At 43.2% G+C, this 17,693-nt stretch overlaps 1 protein-coding gene across 4 annotated transcripts; it reads right to left on the reverse strand.

Moving 5' to 3' along the window:
* Window positions 1-90: 90 nt before the first annotated feature.
* LOC118088221 (cytochrome P450 4A12B) lies at window positions 91-16,645 on the reverse strand. 4 transcript variants are annotated; one of them, XM_035121566.2, is made up of 13 exons: window positions 15,212-15,348; window positions 13,457-13,590; window positions 11,957-12,098; window positions 11,112-11,156; window positions 10,491-10,618; window positions 9,250-9,380; window positions 5,761-5,912; window positions 5,298-5,404; window positions 4,685-4,875; window positions 3,202-3,335; window positions 2,516-2,580; window positions 952-1,034; window positions 91-267 (listed from the first exon to the last, which is right to left on the reverse strand). In XM_035121566.2, the coding sequence occupies exons 3-13, from the start codon at window positions 12,096-12,098 to the stop codon at window positions 99-101; spliced, it is 1,347 nt and encodes a 448-aa protein (XP_034977457.1). In that variant the 5' UTR covers window positions 13,457-13,590; window positions 15,212-15,348; the 3' UTR covers window positions 91-98. The 4 variants fall into 4 exon arrangements, with proteins under 4 accessions (XP_034977457.1, XP_034977456.1, XP_060132905.1 ...); XM_035121565.2 differs by lacking the exon at window positions 13,457-13,590 and having other exon boundaries at window positions 15,212-16,645; XM_060276922.1 differs by having other exon boundaries at window positions 13,457-15,354.
* Window positions 16,646-17,693: the final 1,048 nt, after the last annotated feature.

Consider the following 17,693-nt stretch of genomic DNA (forward strand, 5'->3'; position numbering starts at 1 on the left):
AGGGTGCTTACATATTTTATCAGGGACAGTATGTATCTCTTTATTGGCAGGAATTGAGAGTCCTGAAGCAAACATTACTACTCTGGTAACAGCAAGCATCAGTGGAGAGCCTTCAGCTTCAGATAGATCCCATTCATGGATCGGGTGACAACTTGCGGCATGGGAATCGGGAGGTTGGCAGGATCAGGCAAAAGCTCAAAGCACTGGAGTGTCAGGGCAAGAGCAACCTTCATTTCATTCATGGCAAACTGTTGTCCAATGCAGTTCCTGAGTAGAATAAAGGGCAACATTACATTACCGACAGAAGAGCATTCTGGAGAGGGTCAAATCAGTGCATTTTCTGATGTTGCTCCTTCACTTTTAGATTTCCCTCCCCAGAAATGAATGTCTGGCATTGTTCTCCTTTGTATGCCCAACCCTTTTAGGCTTTTGAGTATATATTGTTTTATGCTGGCAGTTGATTCTGCTTTGCTGTGGACTCATCCACAATTTTATAGGCAAAGGATAAAGGGATCCCTGACCATTAGGTCCAGTCGTGACCGACTCTGGGGTTGCGGCGCTCATCTTGCGTTATTGGCCGAGGGAGACGGCATACAGCTTCCAGGTCATGTGGCCAGCATGACGAAGCCACTTCTGGCGAACCAGAGCAGCGCACGGAAACGCCATTTACCTTCCCACTGTAGTGGTACCTATTTATCTACTTGCACTTTGACGTGCTTTCGAACTGCTAGGTTGGCAGGAGCTGGGACCGAGCAACTGGAGCTCACCCCGTCGCGGGGATTTGAACCGCTGACCTTCTGATTGGCAAGCCCTAGGCTCTGTGGTTTAACCCACAGTGCCACCCGTGTCCCCACCACAATTTTATAAGCCTTGAACATAGTTATGTCTTTCATGTCGAAGGCTCCCTTTATGGTAGGAACAGTGCAAAGTATAGAGTGAGGAAATATTTACCTTGGCCCTGCAGCAAAAGGCAAGAAAGCATATGGGTGGCGATTCTTTGAATTCTCTGTGGAGAATCTTAGAGGATTAAATTCCTATAGCAGAAAATCATGGAACTTTGTATTAGAATGGCAACAGATATAGTGGAAGAAAGAGCTAAAGGAAAAAGGGACATTCACAAAAAAGAATACTGTTCTGTACCCACTTACCAGGTCATAATGCCCATTGAGCTCCATGGGGCTTAGTTCTGTATAGGATTATAGGACTGAACTCTTAGCAATATGTTTCCCCAGTGTAAACTGAAGGAAAATTCATTCATATCTATAAATGCCTGGGCCAAATGAGACATGATGTTTATTTCATCAGTGTGCATGTTTTTAAAACTGTACACAGTCATTGGGGTGTCAGATCAGCAACAGGCCTTCAGGGGTTGGGAGGGAAATGCTAACCTTTCCCCCCCCTGCTGTGGTGCTGATGTTGCTCCTGAAGTTGCTCTTTGAATGGGAAGCCTGCACAATTTTTGTAAGCAGCACTTTAGGGACTTGTGGGTGGGTGTGGGTGGAGTTTTGGCAGAACACTTCCATAGGTCCTGATCTTCATTAGGAATGTGTTCTGGATCAAGATTCCACAGCAGCTTTGCTAATATATTTTGCAATGGTGTAGTGGTTAAGAGTGGTAGACTCGTAATCTGGTGAACCGGGTTTGCGTCTCCGCTCCTCCACATGCAGCTGCTGGGTGACCTTGGGCTAGTCACACTTCTTTGAAGTCTCTCAGCCCCACTCACCTCAGAGTGTTTGTTGTGGGGGAGGAAGGGAAAGGAGATTGTTACCCGCTTTGAGACTCCTTCCGGTAGTGATAAAGCGGGATATCAAATCCAAACTCTTCTTCTTTTTGCTATAGATTCTTGCCATTTTGTTAGTGCTTAAGCAAAATTTTAAGAATCATAACTACATAATACATAACATGTGGTCTGTCCCTCTGCTTAATTAGTACAGTATCTTCCTCATACTGTACTAAACCAATTCTGTAGAGGGACACACTAAACTTGACATCAGAGTTGTGTGAAGATATATCCAAACTTTTTTCTTTTTGCTAACAGCAGCTGGCAAAGAAGAGATTTCGATGAGAGCAAAGGCATGAGACCAATGTAAATCTCTCTCTCTCTCATGCACACACTCTAGAGCTGGTACTATCCACATAGGGAAACGTAGGCATCCCTTGTGTTTATATATTTCTGTTCCACATCTAATATCATATCAGGGGGTAGATAGTTTGGCATTAGGCCATTGATATGGGGCAATGGACTAAATCAGCCTTTCTCACCTCCAAACTGGAATACTTCTGGATGCGTTTAGTAAGGTAAAACAAGCAAGAAGCTGGAAAAACACTGGGATAAATCCACACATCTAGTGACACAGTATTAGTGTGACAAACAATTGGCCTCTTTTCTCAAAGAAATTTTATGTGTCTATGGCAATTATTCTGATGTTCTCCACCATTTTTTTCTCAAAACATGTCAGCTTCTCTCAGTCTCACCAGAAAGGTTTTGCTTAGCCCTTTATCCCTTTATACTTACCTCAGGATTGTCCCAAACCTCAGGATTTCTGTGAAGACCATAAACATCCAATGCAGTTAGAAAGCCTGTGAAAAAAGAGACACATCATCTATTATCATTTCGTCAGCAGTGATATTATGTACTGTAATGAGAATTAATTGCCATCCAGTGGCATTTAGCAAAACATTCATTCTCCATAACTTGTTGCAAAGACAGGCAGATTTTCAGAGTATCCAGGTATGATCCTGCACAGAGTACAGGAAGGCAGTTGGAAAGCATACGGTTGTGCTTTCCTAGTCATATAATATTTGTTTGTTTGCCCAATGAATTCATTTAGGTGTAGGTGGGGCCTCAAGAGATGGTCTATCTAAGGCCTAGCAGCTCCAGAAAGTGTCCATCTGAACACAGGGGCTATGTACCTCTGTGTACCTCTGTGTAGGCATGCACACCTGTGTGTGTCCTCCACATATTATCCGTGTGCATGAATGTGCGTGTGTGCATGCAAGAGTGTGGGGTGGCCGCATCACAGTTGTCAGTAACCCCACAAGGTAGGCCAAGGGTGAATGTGGTCCATAAAAGGTTAGCCACCCTTGATGGAAGTTTAAGAGAAAGTGGAATTAAATAGTGAAGACAGGGTAAGAATGAAGGTGCCAGAGGAAGGAATGAGTTCAAAAGAAGTCTGCAGAACAGAGAGAGGGAAAGCCTACCTTTTGGTAAGCTTCGTCCATCAGCAAAGGTCACAGGTGAATTCAGTTCTCGTGCTATGAGAGGTACTGGAGGATAAAGCCGAAGGCTCTCCTTAATGCACATGGTGCTGTACGTCATCTTTCCCAAGTCGTCCCTTAAAGACACCGCCCAAAATTACTGGAGTTAGTCGCATAAACTTTTGTTAAGATGAAGCAAAAAAGGAGACAGAGTGGAATCCACTATTTCGTTTGTCCTTGCTCAATACAAGAGATGGCGGGAGAGGAGAAATTTGATTCAGTTCACATTCGAAGGTGAACGTATCTAACTCACACTTTCTGGAACAAGATGTGAACTGAAACACAGCCATCCTTCCAAATTTGCACTTCTGCAGCCAAATAGGTAAAGGTAAAGGGGCCCCTGACCATCCAGTCGTGTCCGACTCTGGGGTTGCGGTGCTCATCTCGCTCTATAGGCCGAGGGAGCCAGCGTTTGTCCGCAGACATGTGGCCAGCATGACAAAGCTGCTTCTGGTGAACCAGAGCAGCGCATGGAAACGTTGTTTACCTTCCCGCCGGAGCGGTCCCTATTTATCTACTTGCACTTTGATGTGCTTTCGAACTGCATGCATGGAGATGCATATATTAGTGAATATCTGTGCTTTTAGGGATGTTTTTAACAGGATTTGCTATATATATATATATATATATATATATATATATATATATATATATATATTGCATAATCCTGTTAAAAATATGCTGTATTTATTTTAATTTATTCTGTTAGTCACCTTGTATCTTATAGTGTGAGAAAGGCAGTAAATAAGTTAAATGATTGATTGAATGAAATACAGCATACATAACTGTTTTTGTTATGGGAAATTAAACCATGCAGGAAGTCCACCTAGAAAGCAAATCATGCTGGAATCCCACTTGAATAGAGGAGGCTCCCCTCTTTAGAAGTTATCAGGACATTAGAGTCCAGGAGTATTGGTGGGCTCAGTCCACAGCCCATCTGTTGTAACTGTGTTACCTCTTCATGCAAGTAATGGGTGAGGGTGGCTAATTGTGTCCTACTTTACATAGGGCAGTCCTCTTTTTTGAAGAGCTGTCTCTTTTTGATAATATATTTTGATTTTTGCATTATTTTTGGCGATACAAGCATGACCACACTAGCTACAGTACATCAGTGCAGCAGCCATAGTAGTGATTTAAATATAGAAATAGAAATCAGAACTTCTTTTCCTACAAAATAAAAAAAATTCCTTCCAGTAGCACCTTAGAGACCAACTAAGTTTCATGTGCATGTACACTTCTTCAGATACCACACTTCTTTTCCTACAGTATAGGACTGGCCCATCTTCCCTGGAACTTACACAACCTGAGGACTACTTTGATACTAAACTACTCTGCAGTGTTCCTCTCCTTCATCATCTCTTAATTTTTGAGAAACCCCATTAAGCAGGAAATAAACATTTAAGGTTGAGCAATAATTGAGTCTGACCATTGAATATCCTCCTGTTGCCCAAGAAGCTCCATGATCTCCTCTCTGCATCTCTGCTGATGCTCAGGGTTCTGGGCCATACAATAAAAGAGCCAAGAGATTCCACTAGCTGTGGTATCATGACCTTCAAACATGAATGTGTCCACTTCTGCACGTATGTCTTCATCCGACAATGGATTTCCATTTTCATCCTAACCGCACAGGGAACATAGCGTATTATACAATTGGTGAGATCCAATATTTAAAGTTCTCCAAAGACCTTCCTCCTCCCCCAGTTCACATCAAAGAAAGGGGAGGTGCTTCAGAAAGCAGTTTGCCAAACTGCTCTCTGAAGCACACCCCCCCCAATTAAACAGCTCACCTGGGCCACCTGCCACCCATGATGCTTGCTCACTCACATGCCTACCCGCCATTCTGCCATCCTGCTGGAGTTGACATGGCCACCTGTCAGCAGCCACAGAAACTGCAGTGTGATGACAGCCTTACCATTTTATGTATATATTACAGACCATGGGAGTTTTGCTTGGGCTATGTCATCTGAACTGATTAGTGATGGCTGGAAAAGCCCTTAGCAATATAGCATGCATAGGTGCATTATTTTTGCAATGTTCACCTTTGCACAAAGAAGAATATCCAGGAAGTCCAAATGCCTCTTCTTCAGAATCTTTTCAAGCTCTTTCTCATTCTTGAGGGAATCCTTCCTCTCTCTTATTACCTTCTCTGCATTGAAGACATACAGTATGAAATGAATAAAGCTATGCGCAAGAGGCAAGCAAATATATTCAATCTTTTTAAATTTCTAATTTCTCTAACCTTCCTAATAAATCCACTGTGTTACTAATCATTTAACCCATATTAAATTGGTTTGGTTTTTTTCCTTTTCACACCTACATTTTATATGCCCTTAGCACATCATACCGACACTGTTAAAATTTTATTTTTCCTAATGGTACTGAAACAGTACGTTTTTTGTTTTGAATTTTCTATTAGGAAATAGATTTATATATTAGCTCAGAAGAAGAGGAGGGGGACAAGGAGGAAGAAAAAGTTCTTGCCAGGAAGTAAAAAATACATACCTGTGTGATGGTGGGCAATTTTGCATGCTTTGTAAAACCGACACCCTTTGGAGCTCAACCGGTAAATGAGCTCATTGTGATGCCAAGGTGTTTTCAGTCTCTGATAAAACAGGGAGCTGAGATCAAATACAGTTTGAATGTAGGAATTGTCTCTGTGGACAGTAGGAAAATGGAAACAAATATAAGCACAAAATGAAGACAAAAAAAGGTTAGATTACATGCTTTTTTTAAAGTCCAATTTCTAGATCCATTTCTATTTGAGATCAGAGGCAGGGGTGAGAGGCATTGTTTTGTAGTGGTTCCACTCCTTCTTGGATGGTTTTTTCCAGAGGGTGATGCTTTGGGAGTTCTTCTCAGCTCCATGGACCCTTTAATGTGGGGTTCATCAGGGTTGAATTTTATCCCCCACGACTTAACACCTGCATGAAACTCCGGAGTGGAGTTATCCAGAGTTTTGGAGTATGTTGTCAGCAATTATGCTGATCAAACACAGTTCTGCTTCTCCTTTACATCTGCAGGTGTGGCAATGCTGGAACATTAAATTGCCTTGGTATGAGCACCAAGAAATTGAAGCTCAAACCAGATAAGACTGAGACATTGTTGGTGAGTGGTTCCCTAGGCTGGATGGATGGGTGGTTGCCTGCTCTTGATGGGGTTACACACCCTCTGAAGGAACGGGGACATAATTTGGAGGTACTTCTGGATCATTTGCTGTCACTTGATACCTAGGTGGCATCAGTAGCAAGGAGTTCCTTCCATCAACTTCAGCTAGTAGCCTAGCTGTATCCCTATCTGGATACACAACTTCTGTTGTGTATACTTTGGTAACCTCTGTGTTAGAATATTGCAACACATTATACATATGTCTACCTCTGAAGACGCGGGTGGCGCTGTGGGTTAAACCGCAGAGCCTACAGCTTGCTGATCAGAAGGTTGGCGGTTCGAATCCCTGCGACGGGGTGAGCTTCTGTTGCTCGGTCCCAGCTCCTGCCAACCTAGCAGTTCGAAAGCACCTCAAAGTGCAAGTAGATAAATAGGTACCGCTACAGCAGGAAGGTAAACGGCTTTTCCGTGTGCTGCTCTGTTTCGCCAGAAGTGGCTTTGTCATGCTGGCCACATGACCTGGAAGCTGTACGCCGGCTCCCTTGGCCAATAATGCGAGATGAGTGCCGCAACCCCAGAGTCGGTCACGACTGGACCGAAGACAGCTCAGAAACTTCAGCTGGTGCAGAATTCGGCAGCCAGGTCACTCACCAGGGCAAGACGGTTTGAGCATGTTACACCCATCCCAGCCTGCCATTAGTTTCCGATTACCTACTCCAGGCATCCCCAAACTTCAGCCCTCCAGATGTTTTGGACTACAATTCCCATCTTCCCCGACCACTGGTCCTGTTAGCTAGGGATCATGGGAGTTGTAGGCCAAAACATCTGGAGGGCCGCAGTTTGGGGATGCCTGACCTACTCTCTTCTAAGGTGAGCTAAGCCTGGCAGGACAGCTTACTCTATGGCAGGGGTGTCAAACTCAAATTCATCGGGGGCCGCATCAGCAGTTTGGTCACCCTCAAAGGGCCGGTTGTATCTGTAGGACTATGTGTCCACTCTTTATTATCATGAATTATTGTCACTGCATTCAATTATTACTGTTTTTTGTAATAATGTAAGTAATAACTAGCTCTGAAAGCAGAAACATAGTCAGAATAATGGCAAGTAGATATTCAAATGTACAATTATTGTACAATTTATTGAAAAATGATTTTTGGTAACTGCACTGGGTGGTGGAGGCTCGCTAGGGTTTCATGCAGGACCTTTGCAGAGCTACTAGTACCTGGAGATGCTGGGGTCCTTCTGCATGCAGGACAGATGTTCTGCCAGTGAGCCACCACCCTTCACCAAAGGGACTGGCTGAGGTTGACTCACTGGAGCTGCTCTCCTGGTTCCAGGGTTTAAGGGCCAGAAGTATAAAGCAGCATCCTATGTTTCTGAGGAGGGGGAGGGGAGGGAAGGGAAGGAAGGAAGGAAGGAAAAAGGGAGTGGGAGGGAGAGAGGAAGGAAGGAAAGAGGGGAGAGAAAGAAGAGTAGGAAATAAGGAAGGAAAGAAAGAAGGAAAGAAAAAGAAAGAGGGAGAGAAGACGGAAAGGGAGAAAGAAGGAAGGAAGTAGAGGGAAAGAAAGAATAAGAATGAGGGAGAGGAAGAAAGATGGGAAGGACGGAAGGAAGAAAGGAAGGAAGTAAAGAAGAAAGGAAGAAAGAAAGAAAGAAAGAAAGAAAGAAAGAAAGAAAGAAAGAAAGAAAGAAAGAAAGAAAAGAGGGAGCAGGAGGGAGAGAGGAAGGAAAGAGGGACGAGAAAGAAGAGTAGGAAAGAAGGAATAAAGAAGGAAAGAAAAAGAAAGGGAGAGAAGACAGAGATAAAGAAGGAAGGAAGGAGAGGGAAAGAAAGAATAAGAACGAGAGAGAGGAAGAAAGAAAGGGAAGGGGGGTCGCCGCCTTGATTCAGCGCCAGAAAAGAGCGCGAAGGGACCCAGGGGCAAAAAGCATTTCCCGTGCAGCGTGAGGCAGCGGGTGTCCGTTTTAGGAGAAGTGCGTAAAGCCTCAGAGTTGCATGTTCGTGAGGCTGAGCCGCTGCTGAGCTCACGTTCAGGAGGAGGAGGAGGTGAGGCAAGAGGAGGAGGAGGCAACGGCTTGCCGGGTCGGTGCCCGGCAGCGCTGTGTGGAGAGTCCGAATCCTCCTCCTCCTCCACGCGGCGCTGCTGGGTGCTTTGTCTGTGCTTCAGCAGCAGCCGTTTCCAGGCGCTGATCCATGGCAGGAGGAGGAGGATTCAAAGTGCTACAGAGCACTGCTGCGTCGCAGAGGCTCGGGACTCTCCGTGCGGCACTGCTGGGCGCTGACCCGGCAAGCTGCCTCCTCCTTCTCCTGCTGTGGCTCGGGGCGCTCCACGCAGCGCTGCTCCGGCCGCCTTTCTACCCCCCCCCCGTGCCCCAGCTGTTTGTCGGCGCTTTGTCGGCGCGGCGCTTCAGCAGCAAGGTCCCGCTGCTGGGTCCCGCTGGCTGGGGTGCTCGGCGGGCCACATGACGAGGTCTGGCGGGCCGGATTTGGCCCCCGGGCCTTGTGTTTGACACCCGTGCTCTATGGTCTTAACCCCTTCATGCATTAATTAGACTTAAGCATGGTGGTTAGATGAGGCTGGTTATCTCACAATAAGGACAAACAAACTGGTCCAGGGGCTAGAGAAAGGAACCCAGGGCCATCCGTTGAAGCTGACAGTTGGAAGATTCAGCACAGACAAAAGAAAGTATTTCTTCACACAGTTAAACTATAGAATTTGCACACGAATGATGTAGTGATGGCCATCATCCTGAATGGCTTCATTAACCATATGCAGATTGCAGAGGTGATTGCAACTCCTGTGACTGCTAGCCCATGGCACAGAAAAGAAAGACTGTATCTGCCTGGGGCTCCCACTTTGCCTGAAACAGGCATCTTATACTCACTTTTCCGTTTCAGCATTTTTCTGGTAGCTGAAGGCACATTTCATAATAGTATTGAGAGTCATCAGACTGACATGTTCAAACATCTCCACTGATGCTGTGCCATTCTTTGGTACCAGCTTCCCCCATATATCCTAATATTTTAGGAAAGGGACAGAAATGAGAAGTCTCATTCTGCGGAAGTCTCTAGAATGATTAGATGATTCATTATTAGATACTGGAACAATATATGATCTTCTGTGGTCAATATATGAAAACTTTAGATTGTCAAGTATGTCAGTGGCTGCCCAACTATGGATTTTGCTAGTTAACTGCAGAATAAGTTATATTTATTTTCTGAGCTGCTTCTTTCTAAAAATGGACTTTGGGTCCTTTCATGTACTCACATCACTGAAGGTGAAATTGCATATTACAAGGTAACCACAGTGGTGCTTACCCCATAATACTAAGGCATGGCATGGCAGAAAGCATTTCCAAGGGAGAATCATTGGGTGAGAAGGACAGGTGCTTAACCCTTTCCCCATACATCAATTTGCCTAGACCCCTCCTAGCAGTGGAGGCTAGTTCATTAGGATGACTGGACTGTCCCATCAACCTCAGGGTGACCCCACCCACATGCCTTTTTTACTTATAACCAGTCAAAGGCATGCCTGTGTCTTTAGCCTCAGTGTTGCATTTCTAGAACTCGGCATGGTATAAGATTAGTTGGCTCTGTCTGTCATTTGCTCTGGCTCCACTTATTGCTGACCACCCTGCCTTCTACCCTACTGGTCGCAATGTGCATCAGCCACCACTGTCTGCTGGGCAGTTTCCTCTACTGGCTGGTAAGCCTAGTTCAGGGACACACATAAAGCCTGTGGGGAGGAAATGTGGAGAAGAATGAAGAGGCATTCCACAAAGAAAGATAGTGGTAGTCACCATCTGTTTATCTTGAGAAAGTGAATGAACTAAAGAAGACAATCTTAATGATCACAAGTTTGTGAAGGAATCTTAGAATTCAATGCTGGTGCAAACTCATTGCCTGCGACCCAAAGGGCTGCTCAACTAGTTTCACACTTCGATGGGGGCTTCGGACTCAAACTTTTCCAAAAAAAATCTTTGTGGTATATCAGAGGAGGTTTTCAGGTGAAAGAAAAAGAGAATTTAAAGGCCCTCTGAGTCTGTTCAAAGCAGGACTGAGATCATGGATGAGCTACTTCTGAGACTGGAACTGACCTCCTAAAAGTAACAATGAGGTTTATTACCAGCATATCTTGGACTGATTCTGCCATAAGAGTCACATAAGGCTTCAGAATATTGTAATGGAATCCGGGAGTCAGCAGTTTCCGGTGCTGCTGCCACTTTGGCCCATTCAGGATTAGAAGCCCTCTTCCTGCCAGGGAAAGGGAGAAAAATGAGGAACAGAAGCCAAAGATAATGTTGTCTTTCTTAGGCACATCCACCAGGGTCACATGGTAAATCATCCACCACAGATGACAGGGTTTATAGTAGAACCAGCACCATATTTAACCCATTGAAGTAGGCACTTAATTGCTGGAACAATTCACGTTAAGAATCTATTTACCTACTAAAGGATTTCTAAAACATGGAATGCAGTGTGTATATTTCCTTACAACCCGAAAAGTCCATCTTCATAGACTCTATAAGGACAGACTTTTGAGATTGTACGATAGAGTCTGATTCCTGAGCAAAATGGGCAGAAATCAGTTGGCCTATGTGGCCAGTGTGGAGGGCACCAGCTTAACAAACACTAGCAGCTTCCCGTAGACCCAACGGAAGTTTGAACTTTGAAAGCTGAGAATATATGTATATGCTCGATGCAGGAAATACAGGGCTGCATAAAATTAGTGAGAGAAAATACATACCAATCCATGGAATTAGGAAGTCGTATGTTATAAGAGCTTTAGGATCTGAATAGTGTAATAAATGAGAGACAATGAGGTTAGCATGAGATGATACAGTATTTGTGAGAACAAATGCAGATGTTTCATTTGCTAAATTGAACTCTGTTGCCTCAATCCAGGGAATTCTTATGGGCACCCAGAGCTCACTCACTTGCCTTTCCTTGCTTTTCAGCAGCCAGATCCAGTGCACACTCCCACATCTTTGCACATGTGATTTAAGACAAACAACCTTTGCAGGCCCAGCTTATTCCAAGGTGTGACCATTTCCTTGCCCAGCCCTGGGGACTCCAGCCATTTGTTGGGCAAACAGTTGTGCTTCCCCCAATTTCCAAAAGGAAATATCCAGTTCTCTAGTGTACCTGTTGAACTTTGTAGCCTGCAATGTGCCTTCTCTACCAATCTGATCTAAGCATTAAAGACTTGGGTAGAACTAGAGCTGGGAGTTGGAGCTCTTTGCCTGGCAGTGAGGGACTGGTGGGAGTTAGAGTTCAAAACATCTTAAATAATAATAATATTTATACCCCGCCCATCTGGCTGGTCTTCCCCAACCACTCTGCGTGGCTTCCAACAAAATATTAAAATACAATGGTCTGTTAAACATTAAAAGCTTCCCTAAACTGGGCACCAGCTTGGGGAAGGTTGCTTTAGGATGGCCTTGAAATATGAATCACTTACATTCATATCTCGATAAATGCAAAGAACAGCGGAACTTACTGCCCAGAGATAAATGCATGGATAATTTTGACAGCCTCTAGCATATTTATGTAACTGCACAATCAGAAGGACGTAAGATACAAATTTCTTACCACCTCTGCTGTACACTGCCTTTGCATATTCAGGGTGGTTGAGGGCCAGGAAAGCCAAGAAATTTCCATACCAAAGTGGATGGCAGTGTGGGTACTTTTCTGTCCATGCAGCTATGTTCAGGAATTCTTCTTCCGGTTTCATCTGCATCATTATTATTTTTTTTAAAAAAGATCAGTAGTCAGTTTACATCTCAGACACCGTGATTAAATGTTTAGTTCAGAATGAAATCAGACTTAGATGATTATATAATGCAATGGTTTATAACGTTAAGCTAGGATGCATATTTAACAATGGGATTATTCACCCCCTTGACTCTGTCCCAACACCGCAGTCTTTTAAAATCTGCTTTCTTTCTGTTCTGCACTGAACCTCCCAGGTGTAGAAGAACATACACTGGTGTCTAAATTTAAGAAGAAGAAAACAGCCACCAAATAATAGTTAGAAAAACATTTTTTTTCCTAATTGAAATAAATCGAACCATTATAATAACATTATTATATAGCATTTATGATTGATTATGCTCCTTTATGCGTGCAAATCTTTCCCGTTTTAGGTAAGATTGCATAAGAGAAATAGATCAATCACAAATGCAAACATTTGCACGTCAAATAGGGGAGCCAGGGAGTAGAGGGTGAATGTGGGACTAGAGATTCATGTCTCGGGGAGTCCACAAAACAATGCATGACCCCGTTCAAAATTTCAGCCCTCCAGTAGGAGGCTAATAATACACCCAATGCCTGAGCCAAAGTCTACCTATACCTGTAATCGATAAAGTTTTGACCACTTTTTACCCCAGATCGTTGTCTTGCCATGTTTGTTCCTTTACACCATAGCTATTGCTTTTGCACAGGGGTGGAGGGTACTGTGACTGGGCCCACAGTAGGATATCACAAAGAACATAATAGAGCACGTGCAGGGAACCTTTGGCTCTCCTGAATTTGCTGAACTACAACTCCCATCAGCCTTAGCAAGCATGAGCAGTGGCTATGGCTGATGGAAATTGTAGCTGAACAATATCTAGTCAGCCAAAGGTACCCTGGACCTGTTGTAGGACATATAAGTGTATAGAAACTAACAAGAGAGGGACTGGGATATGCCTGTGATAAATGTGCACACACATTTCGAGCTTTCCATCATAAGCATGAGTATTAGAGGAAAGAGGCTCTTTAGAAACATTGAAAACTAAAAAATTTCAAGATACCTCCCTTTCTTAATGAAAGAAAATGTGTTGTTTACCCTCCAACTGCCAAGCAATCATCTGAGCCAGCAAACGGTTGCAGAGTGCTCAGCATACATGAACAATGTCTCATGGAAGACTTCCGTGGTATGTTGAAGTTGCACCATTGATTTTCAATTTAAAATAAGCAATGGTAATTTAATAATTGCTTGTCGGCTGTCAGTTTCTTGACCTAGCTATGGATCAGGCTTTAATTTTCAAAGTAAAATAAACTCTGTATGCCAGTCTTCTGTTTAGGAAAAAGAAAATATGACACACACACCCCTGAATTGAAAAGCTTGAGAGTTCCATAACACGTGAGTCACAGCTGTACAATTTTGCACTCAAAATCCTTCTCATTTTTTTCATAATGGAATGGCATTCCAAATTGGCACTTTGTCCCCCGACCACAAGTACCTAATGATAAGAAAATATTCAGCAGGTATCAGTCAAGGCCAAGTTAATGTTATACTTCTAGAATGTAGGATGGGTGTGGAATAATCATATCATCTTAAAGTCCTTAAGTCATGAGCACATAACATGCTGTTTATGCTGCTCTTCGTGTTCAGCACAGATTATATGAGGTTCTCTATTATTTTCCTTCAAAGTGCTCTCAAGAAGAAATGTTTGTTTCTACTGGCTGAGTAGATTCTTTGGTTTCTGAATGTTGGATTAAATGTTTGCAGTTCAGCCCTGTATCTGGCAATGGCTGAAAGCTTTTAGTACAAACGTGATGGGAAATTCCATCATATGTTGCTTCCTTGCATTTCAAAAAGTGTGAAACAAACAAGATATGAGGAAGTAATGGCATGAAGCACCCCTTGCAACTTAGCTTAGCATAATGGCTGGCAGATCTGCTATAGCTGATCTCTAGTGTGTTGCTGCAGTTTGCAATTATTTACCTTGGAATATGACTTAGTTCCATTCATAATGTTCAGCGATGTTCTGAACTGAGCACAATGTCCCCCAAAAGCTCTTCTCTAGCTTGGAATGTAAACTGAACTCCTGAGTAGGGATGCTGATTCAGTTCACATTTAAAGGTAGATATGCAAAATTTCCATGTTCCAAAACAATATGAGAATCAAAACACAACCGTCGTGTGAAATTCACATTTACTTTGAATTTTGTGATGCAGTTCTCCAAGCAAACAAAGTTTAGAAAAAATGTATATATTAGGTAAAGGTGTGCATAAAAATAAATAAACGTATGTGAAAATAATGTACAAAGATACACAGTACTGTATAGGGGGAAAATGTTTTCAAAAATGTGTATTAGTTAAAAGTGCATTGAAAATGTGTTTCTTATGAGACATTTGCGGTAAAATGCTAAATCATTTTCATGAATATATATATTTTTTAAATCATAATTTGCAAGTTACTGCAGAAATGTGGAGAACCAGATTTAAGTTTGGACAAATAAAAAACAGAGAGTACTGAGACTCAGAGATTAAAGGTAAAGGGACCCCTGACCATTAGGTCCAGTTGCGGACGACTCTGGGGTTGCGGCGCTCATCTCACTTTATTGGCCGAGGGAGCCGGCGTACAGCTTCTGGGTCATGTGGCCAGCATGACTAAGCCGCTTCTGGCGAACCAGAGCAGCACACGGAAACGCCATTTACCTTCCCACTGTAGCGGTACCTATTTATCTACTTGCACTTTGAGGTGCTTGCTGAAATAAAGACGTGTTCAGTCAGTGTCCAAACCACTGTGGTGAGGGTGCCTGCCTAGTGTCAATAAAGAGGGAGTCCCAAAGCACACAAAAATATTTACTTCTTGCAAATGTGGACAAACATTACACAGCACTTTTAAAAGTGCAAGCAGACTTTTCCTTACATTTGAAAGGGTGAAGACCTTCTCCTAAATCTGTATTAGTAGAAAAAGCAAGCGAAAAGCACATTTCTCACTTATGTTTACATAACACAGAAGAATGTGGGCATTGATCCATTACTTTCTTAGCATAAAGCTTAGTAAATACATAAAGACACTTTCTCTACCCCCCTCGCTCTGCCACATACATACCGCCTGCACAACCACCTTACCATTTTGATATGGCCATATAGCCAGTGCGCTGGAGGTCCTGGAAAACATCTGAGAACTTTGACCAGGTACTGTTTTTTCCGATACAGCTGAACAGCTTTCAGGGCCACATAGGCAAAGCTCAAAATAATTGTCAAGTGGAAAATATGAGAGAAATCCCAAGGCAGCCAAGACCAAGAAGAATTTAGGACCGTCTCTGGAACAGTTTTCATACTCCCACCTTGGTTCACTGTGCCTTCTTCCATTGAGCTCCTATTGCTGAAAGTGCCAGTTCTAGAAGAAGTTCTAGTCCTAATACTGTACACTATCTTTTTGCAAATTGCTGTAATCTCTGGTACATTACCAGGAAAATCAGAAGTCAGAAGTATTTGCCTGCAAAAACCACCCACATACTTTCCCCAAAGCACTAATCTTACTGACTATAGGAACTGTAATTTTAATCCAGCCAAAGTCTACTGGGTGGGGCCAACAACCAATAACATTCTCCCTTTCAGCTCTCCTTTTTCTCTGCCAGGAAACAGTGTAACAACCATTGCACCCTTTAATATCTATTCAGTCATTTAAAAAAATGCAGTTCCTAGATGTGACTGTGTTGGGTGTGAATGCATGTGTGTGTGTTGTGTATGTTGAGGTCATATACTTACTCTCTGTAAACATTAATCTGAGTTTTATTGTATGGAAGTATAATTATTTATTTAATGGGTTGTCATGTCACAGATTGCACAGCTAATTCCCAAACCTCTGATCGTAGGAGCTAAGAAGTACAAGATTTATGCAGGAGAAAACAAAATAAAAACACAGAAATTCTGCAAATTTGTCTGGAGCTATGGAGCAGGGTAAGGGGGCTTCAGCTTTTTCCATGGGACATTCTGCCAATCAAAAATCACTTCCCAAGGATATATGCAGTGCTATTTTTCTAGAAAAAGAGGTGCTGGAACTCACTATGAACCACCTCCCTTGTTTTCTTAGAATGGCAATGGTGAGGTGCCGGAACTGAGTTCCTGTGAGTTCCCTCAGAAAAAAAGCCCTGGATATATGGAACCAGGGGGTCCTTCAGGTATCCTGGGTCCAAGTTGTTTGGGGCCCTGTAATTTAATGCAAGAACTTTGAACTTGGTCCAGTGGTGTATGGGTATCCAGTGAAAGCTTTTAAGCCCTGGAGTTATGTGCTGGCTGTAGTCTGTCCCCACCATCAGTCTAGCTGCAGCATTATGCACCAGCTGAGAGAATTTCCAGATCAGGAGCAATGGTAATCTCAGAGATGTCAACAGGATTCCCTGGGCCTGGTACATTGTATGTGGATTGGCCCCCCTGCTGCTTCGTATGTATCTATATTAACGTAACCTAGCCCCCCTCACAGGGCTGCTGCAAATATAGAAGCAGGTAGGGGAGGAAAATGTACACAACCTTGAGCTGCTGGGTAGAAAAACAAGTTACAGATATGCCACACAGTTCATAGATGTACTATGGAATCAAACATGCCACCATGCCCCTGGCAATTGAAGGGACCAGGGCCAAGTGATGTCTTGACTTGTTCTTACTGATGGTGCCTTAGATCAGGGATAGGCAAACTCGGCCCTCCAGGTGTTTTTGGCCTACAACTCCCATGATCCCTAGCTAACAGGACCAGTGGTCAGGAATGATAGGAATTGGAGTCCCAAAACATCTGGAGGGCCGAGTTTGCCTATGCTTGGCTTAGATGGTCATTGGAACAATTGAATAATAATAATTATTATTATTATTATTAATTTTATTTTTATAAAGCATTTTATTAAATTTTCCAATTAAAGCACATTTAAGACAATACACAAAACAAACAAACATTAAAAAATACAATACTACACAAACATCAATCTTTTTAACAATTCTTTCCAAATCTCTCAATCTCAATGCTCTGCCGAGCTTGACTTCCCTCCCTCCCCTCATTTGGTTTTCTATTCAGTTCTTATATCACAGTTCCTTTATACCTTATTATACATTATTATTTATACCCTGCCCATCTGGCTGGGTTCCCCCAGCTACTCTGGGCGGCTTCCAACAAAATATTAAAATCCATCCATCAAACATTAAAAGCTTCCCTAAACAGGGCTGCCTTGAGATGCCTTCTAAAAGTCTGGTAATTGTTGTTCTCTTTGACCTCTGGTGGGAGGGCATTCCACAGGGTGGTTTGCCACTACCGAGAAGGCCCTCTGTAACTTGGCTTCTCGTAGCGAGGGAACCGCCAGAAGGCCCTCGGTGCTGGACCTCAGTGTCTGGGCAGAACGATGGGGGTGGAGACGCTCCTTCAGGTCAGAAGTCATGTCTGATGCTACCTAAAGAGGAATGGTTCAATAATGTCTCGGATATAGCCCTATCTGAATGTCTTACACAACAGAGATGAGTGCTGAGAGAGGTGAAGCAAAGAAATATTGGCTCAAGGAAGTCTGAGTTGGTTTTTTATTTTATTTCCTTTATTAGTAAGGACACAAAATTGTCAGGTCCCACC

The sequence above is a fragment of the Zootoca vivipara genome, chromosome 7 (assembly GCF_963506605.1).
Source record: "Zootoca vivipara chromosome 7, rZooViv1.1, whole genome shotgun sequence".
In the NCBI taxonomy this organism is placed as follows: Eukaryota; Metazoa; Chordata; class Lepidosauria; order Squamata; family Lacertidae; genus Zootoca; species Zootoca vivipara.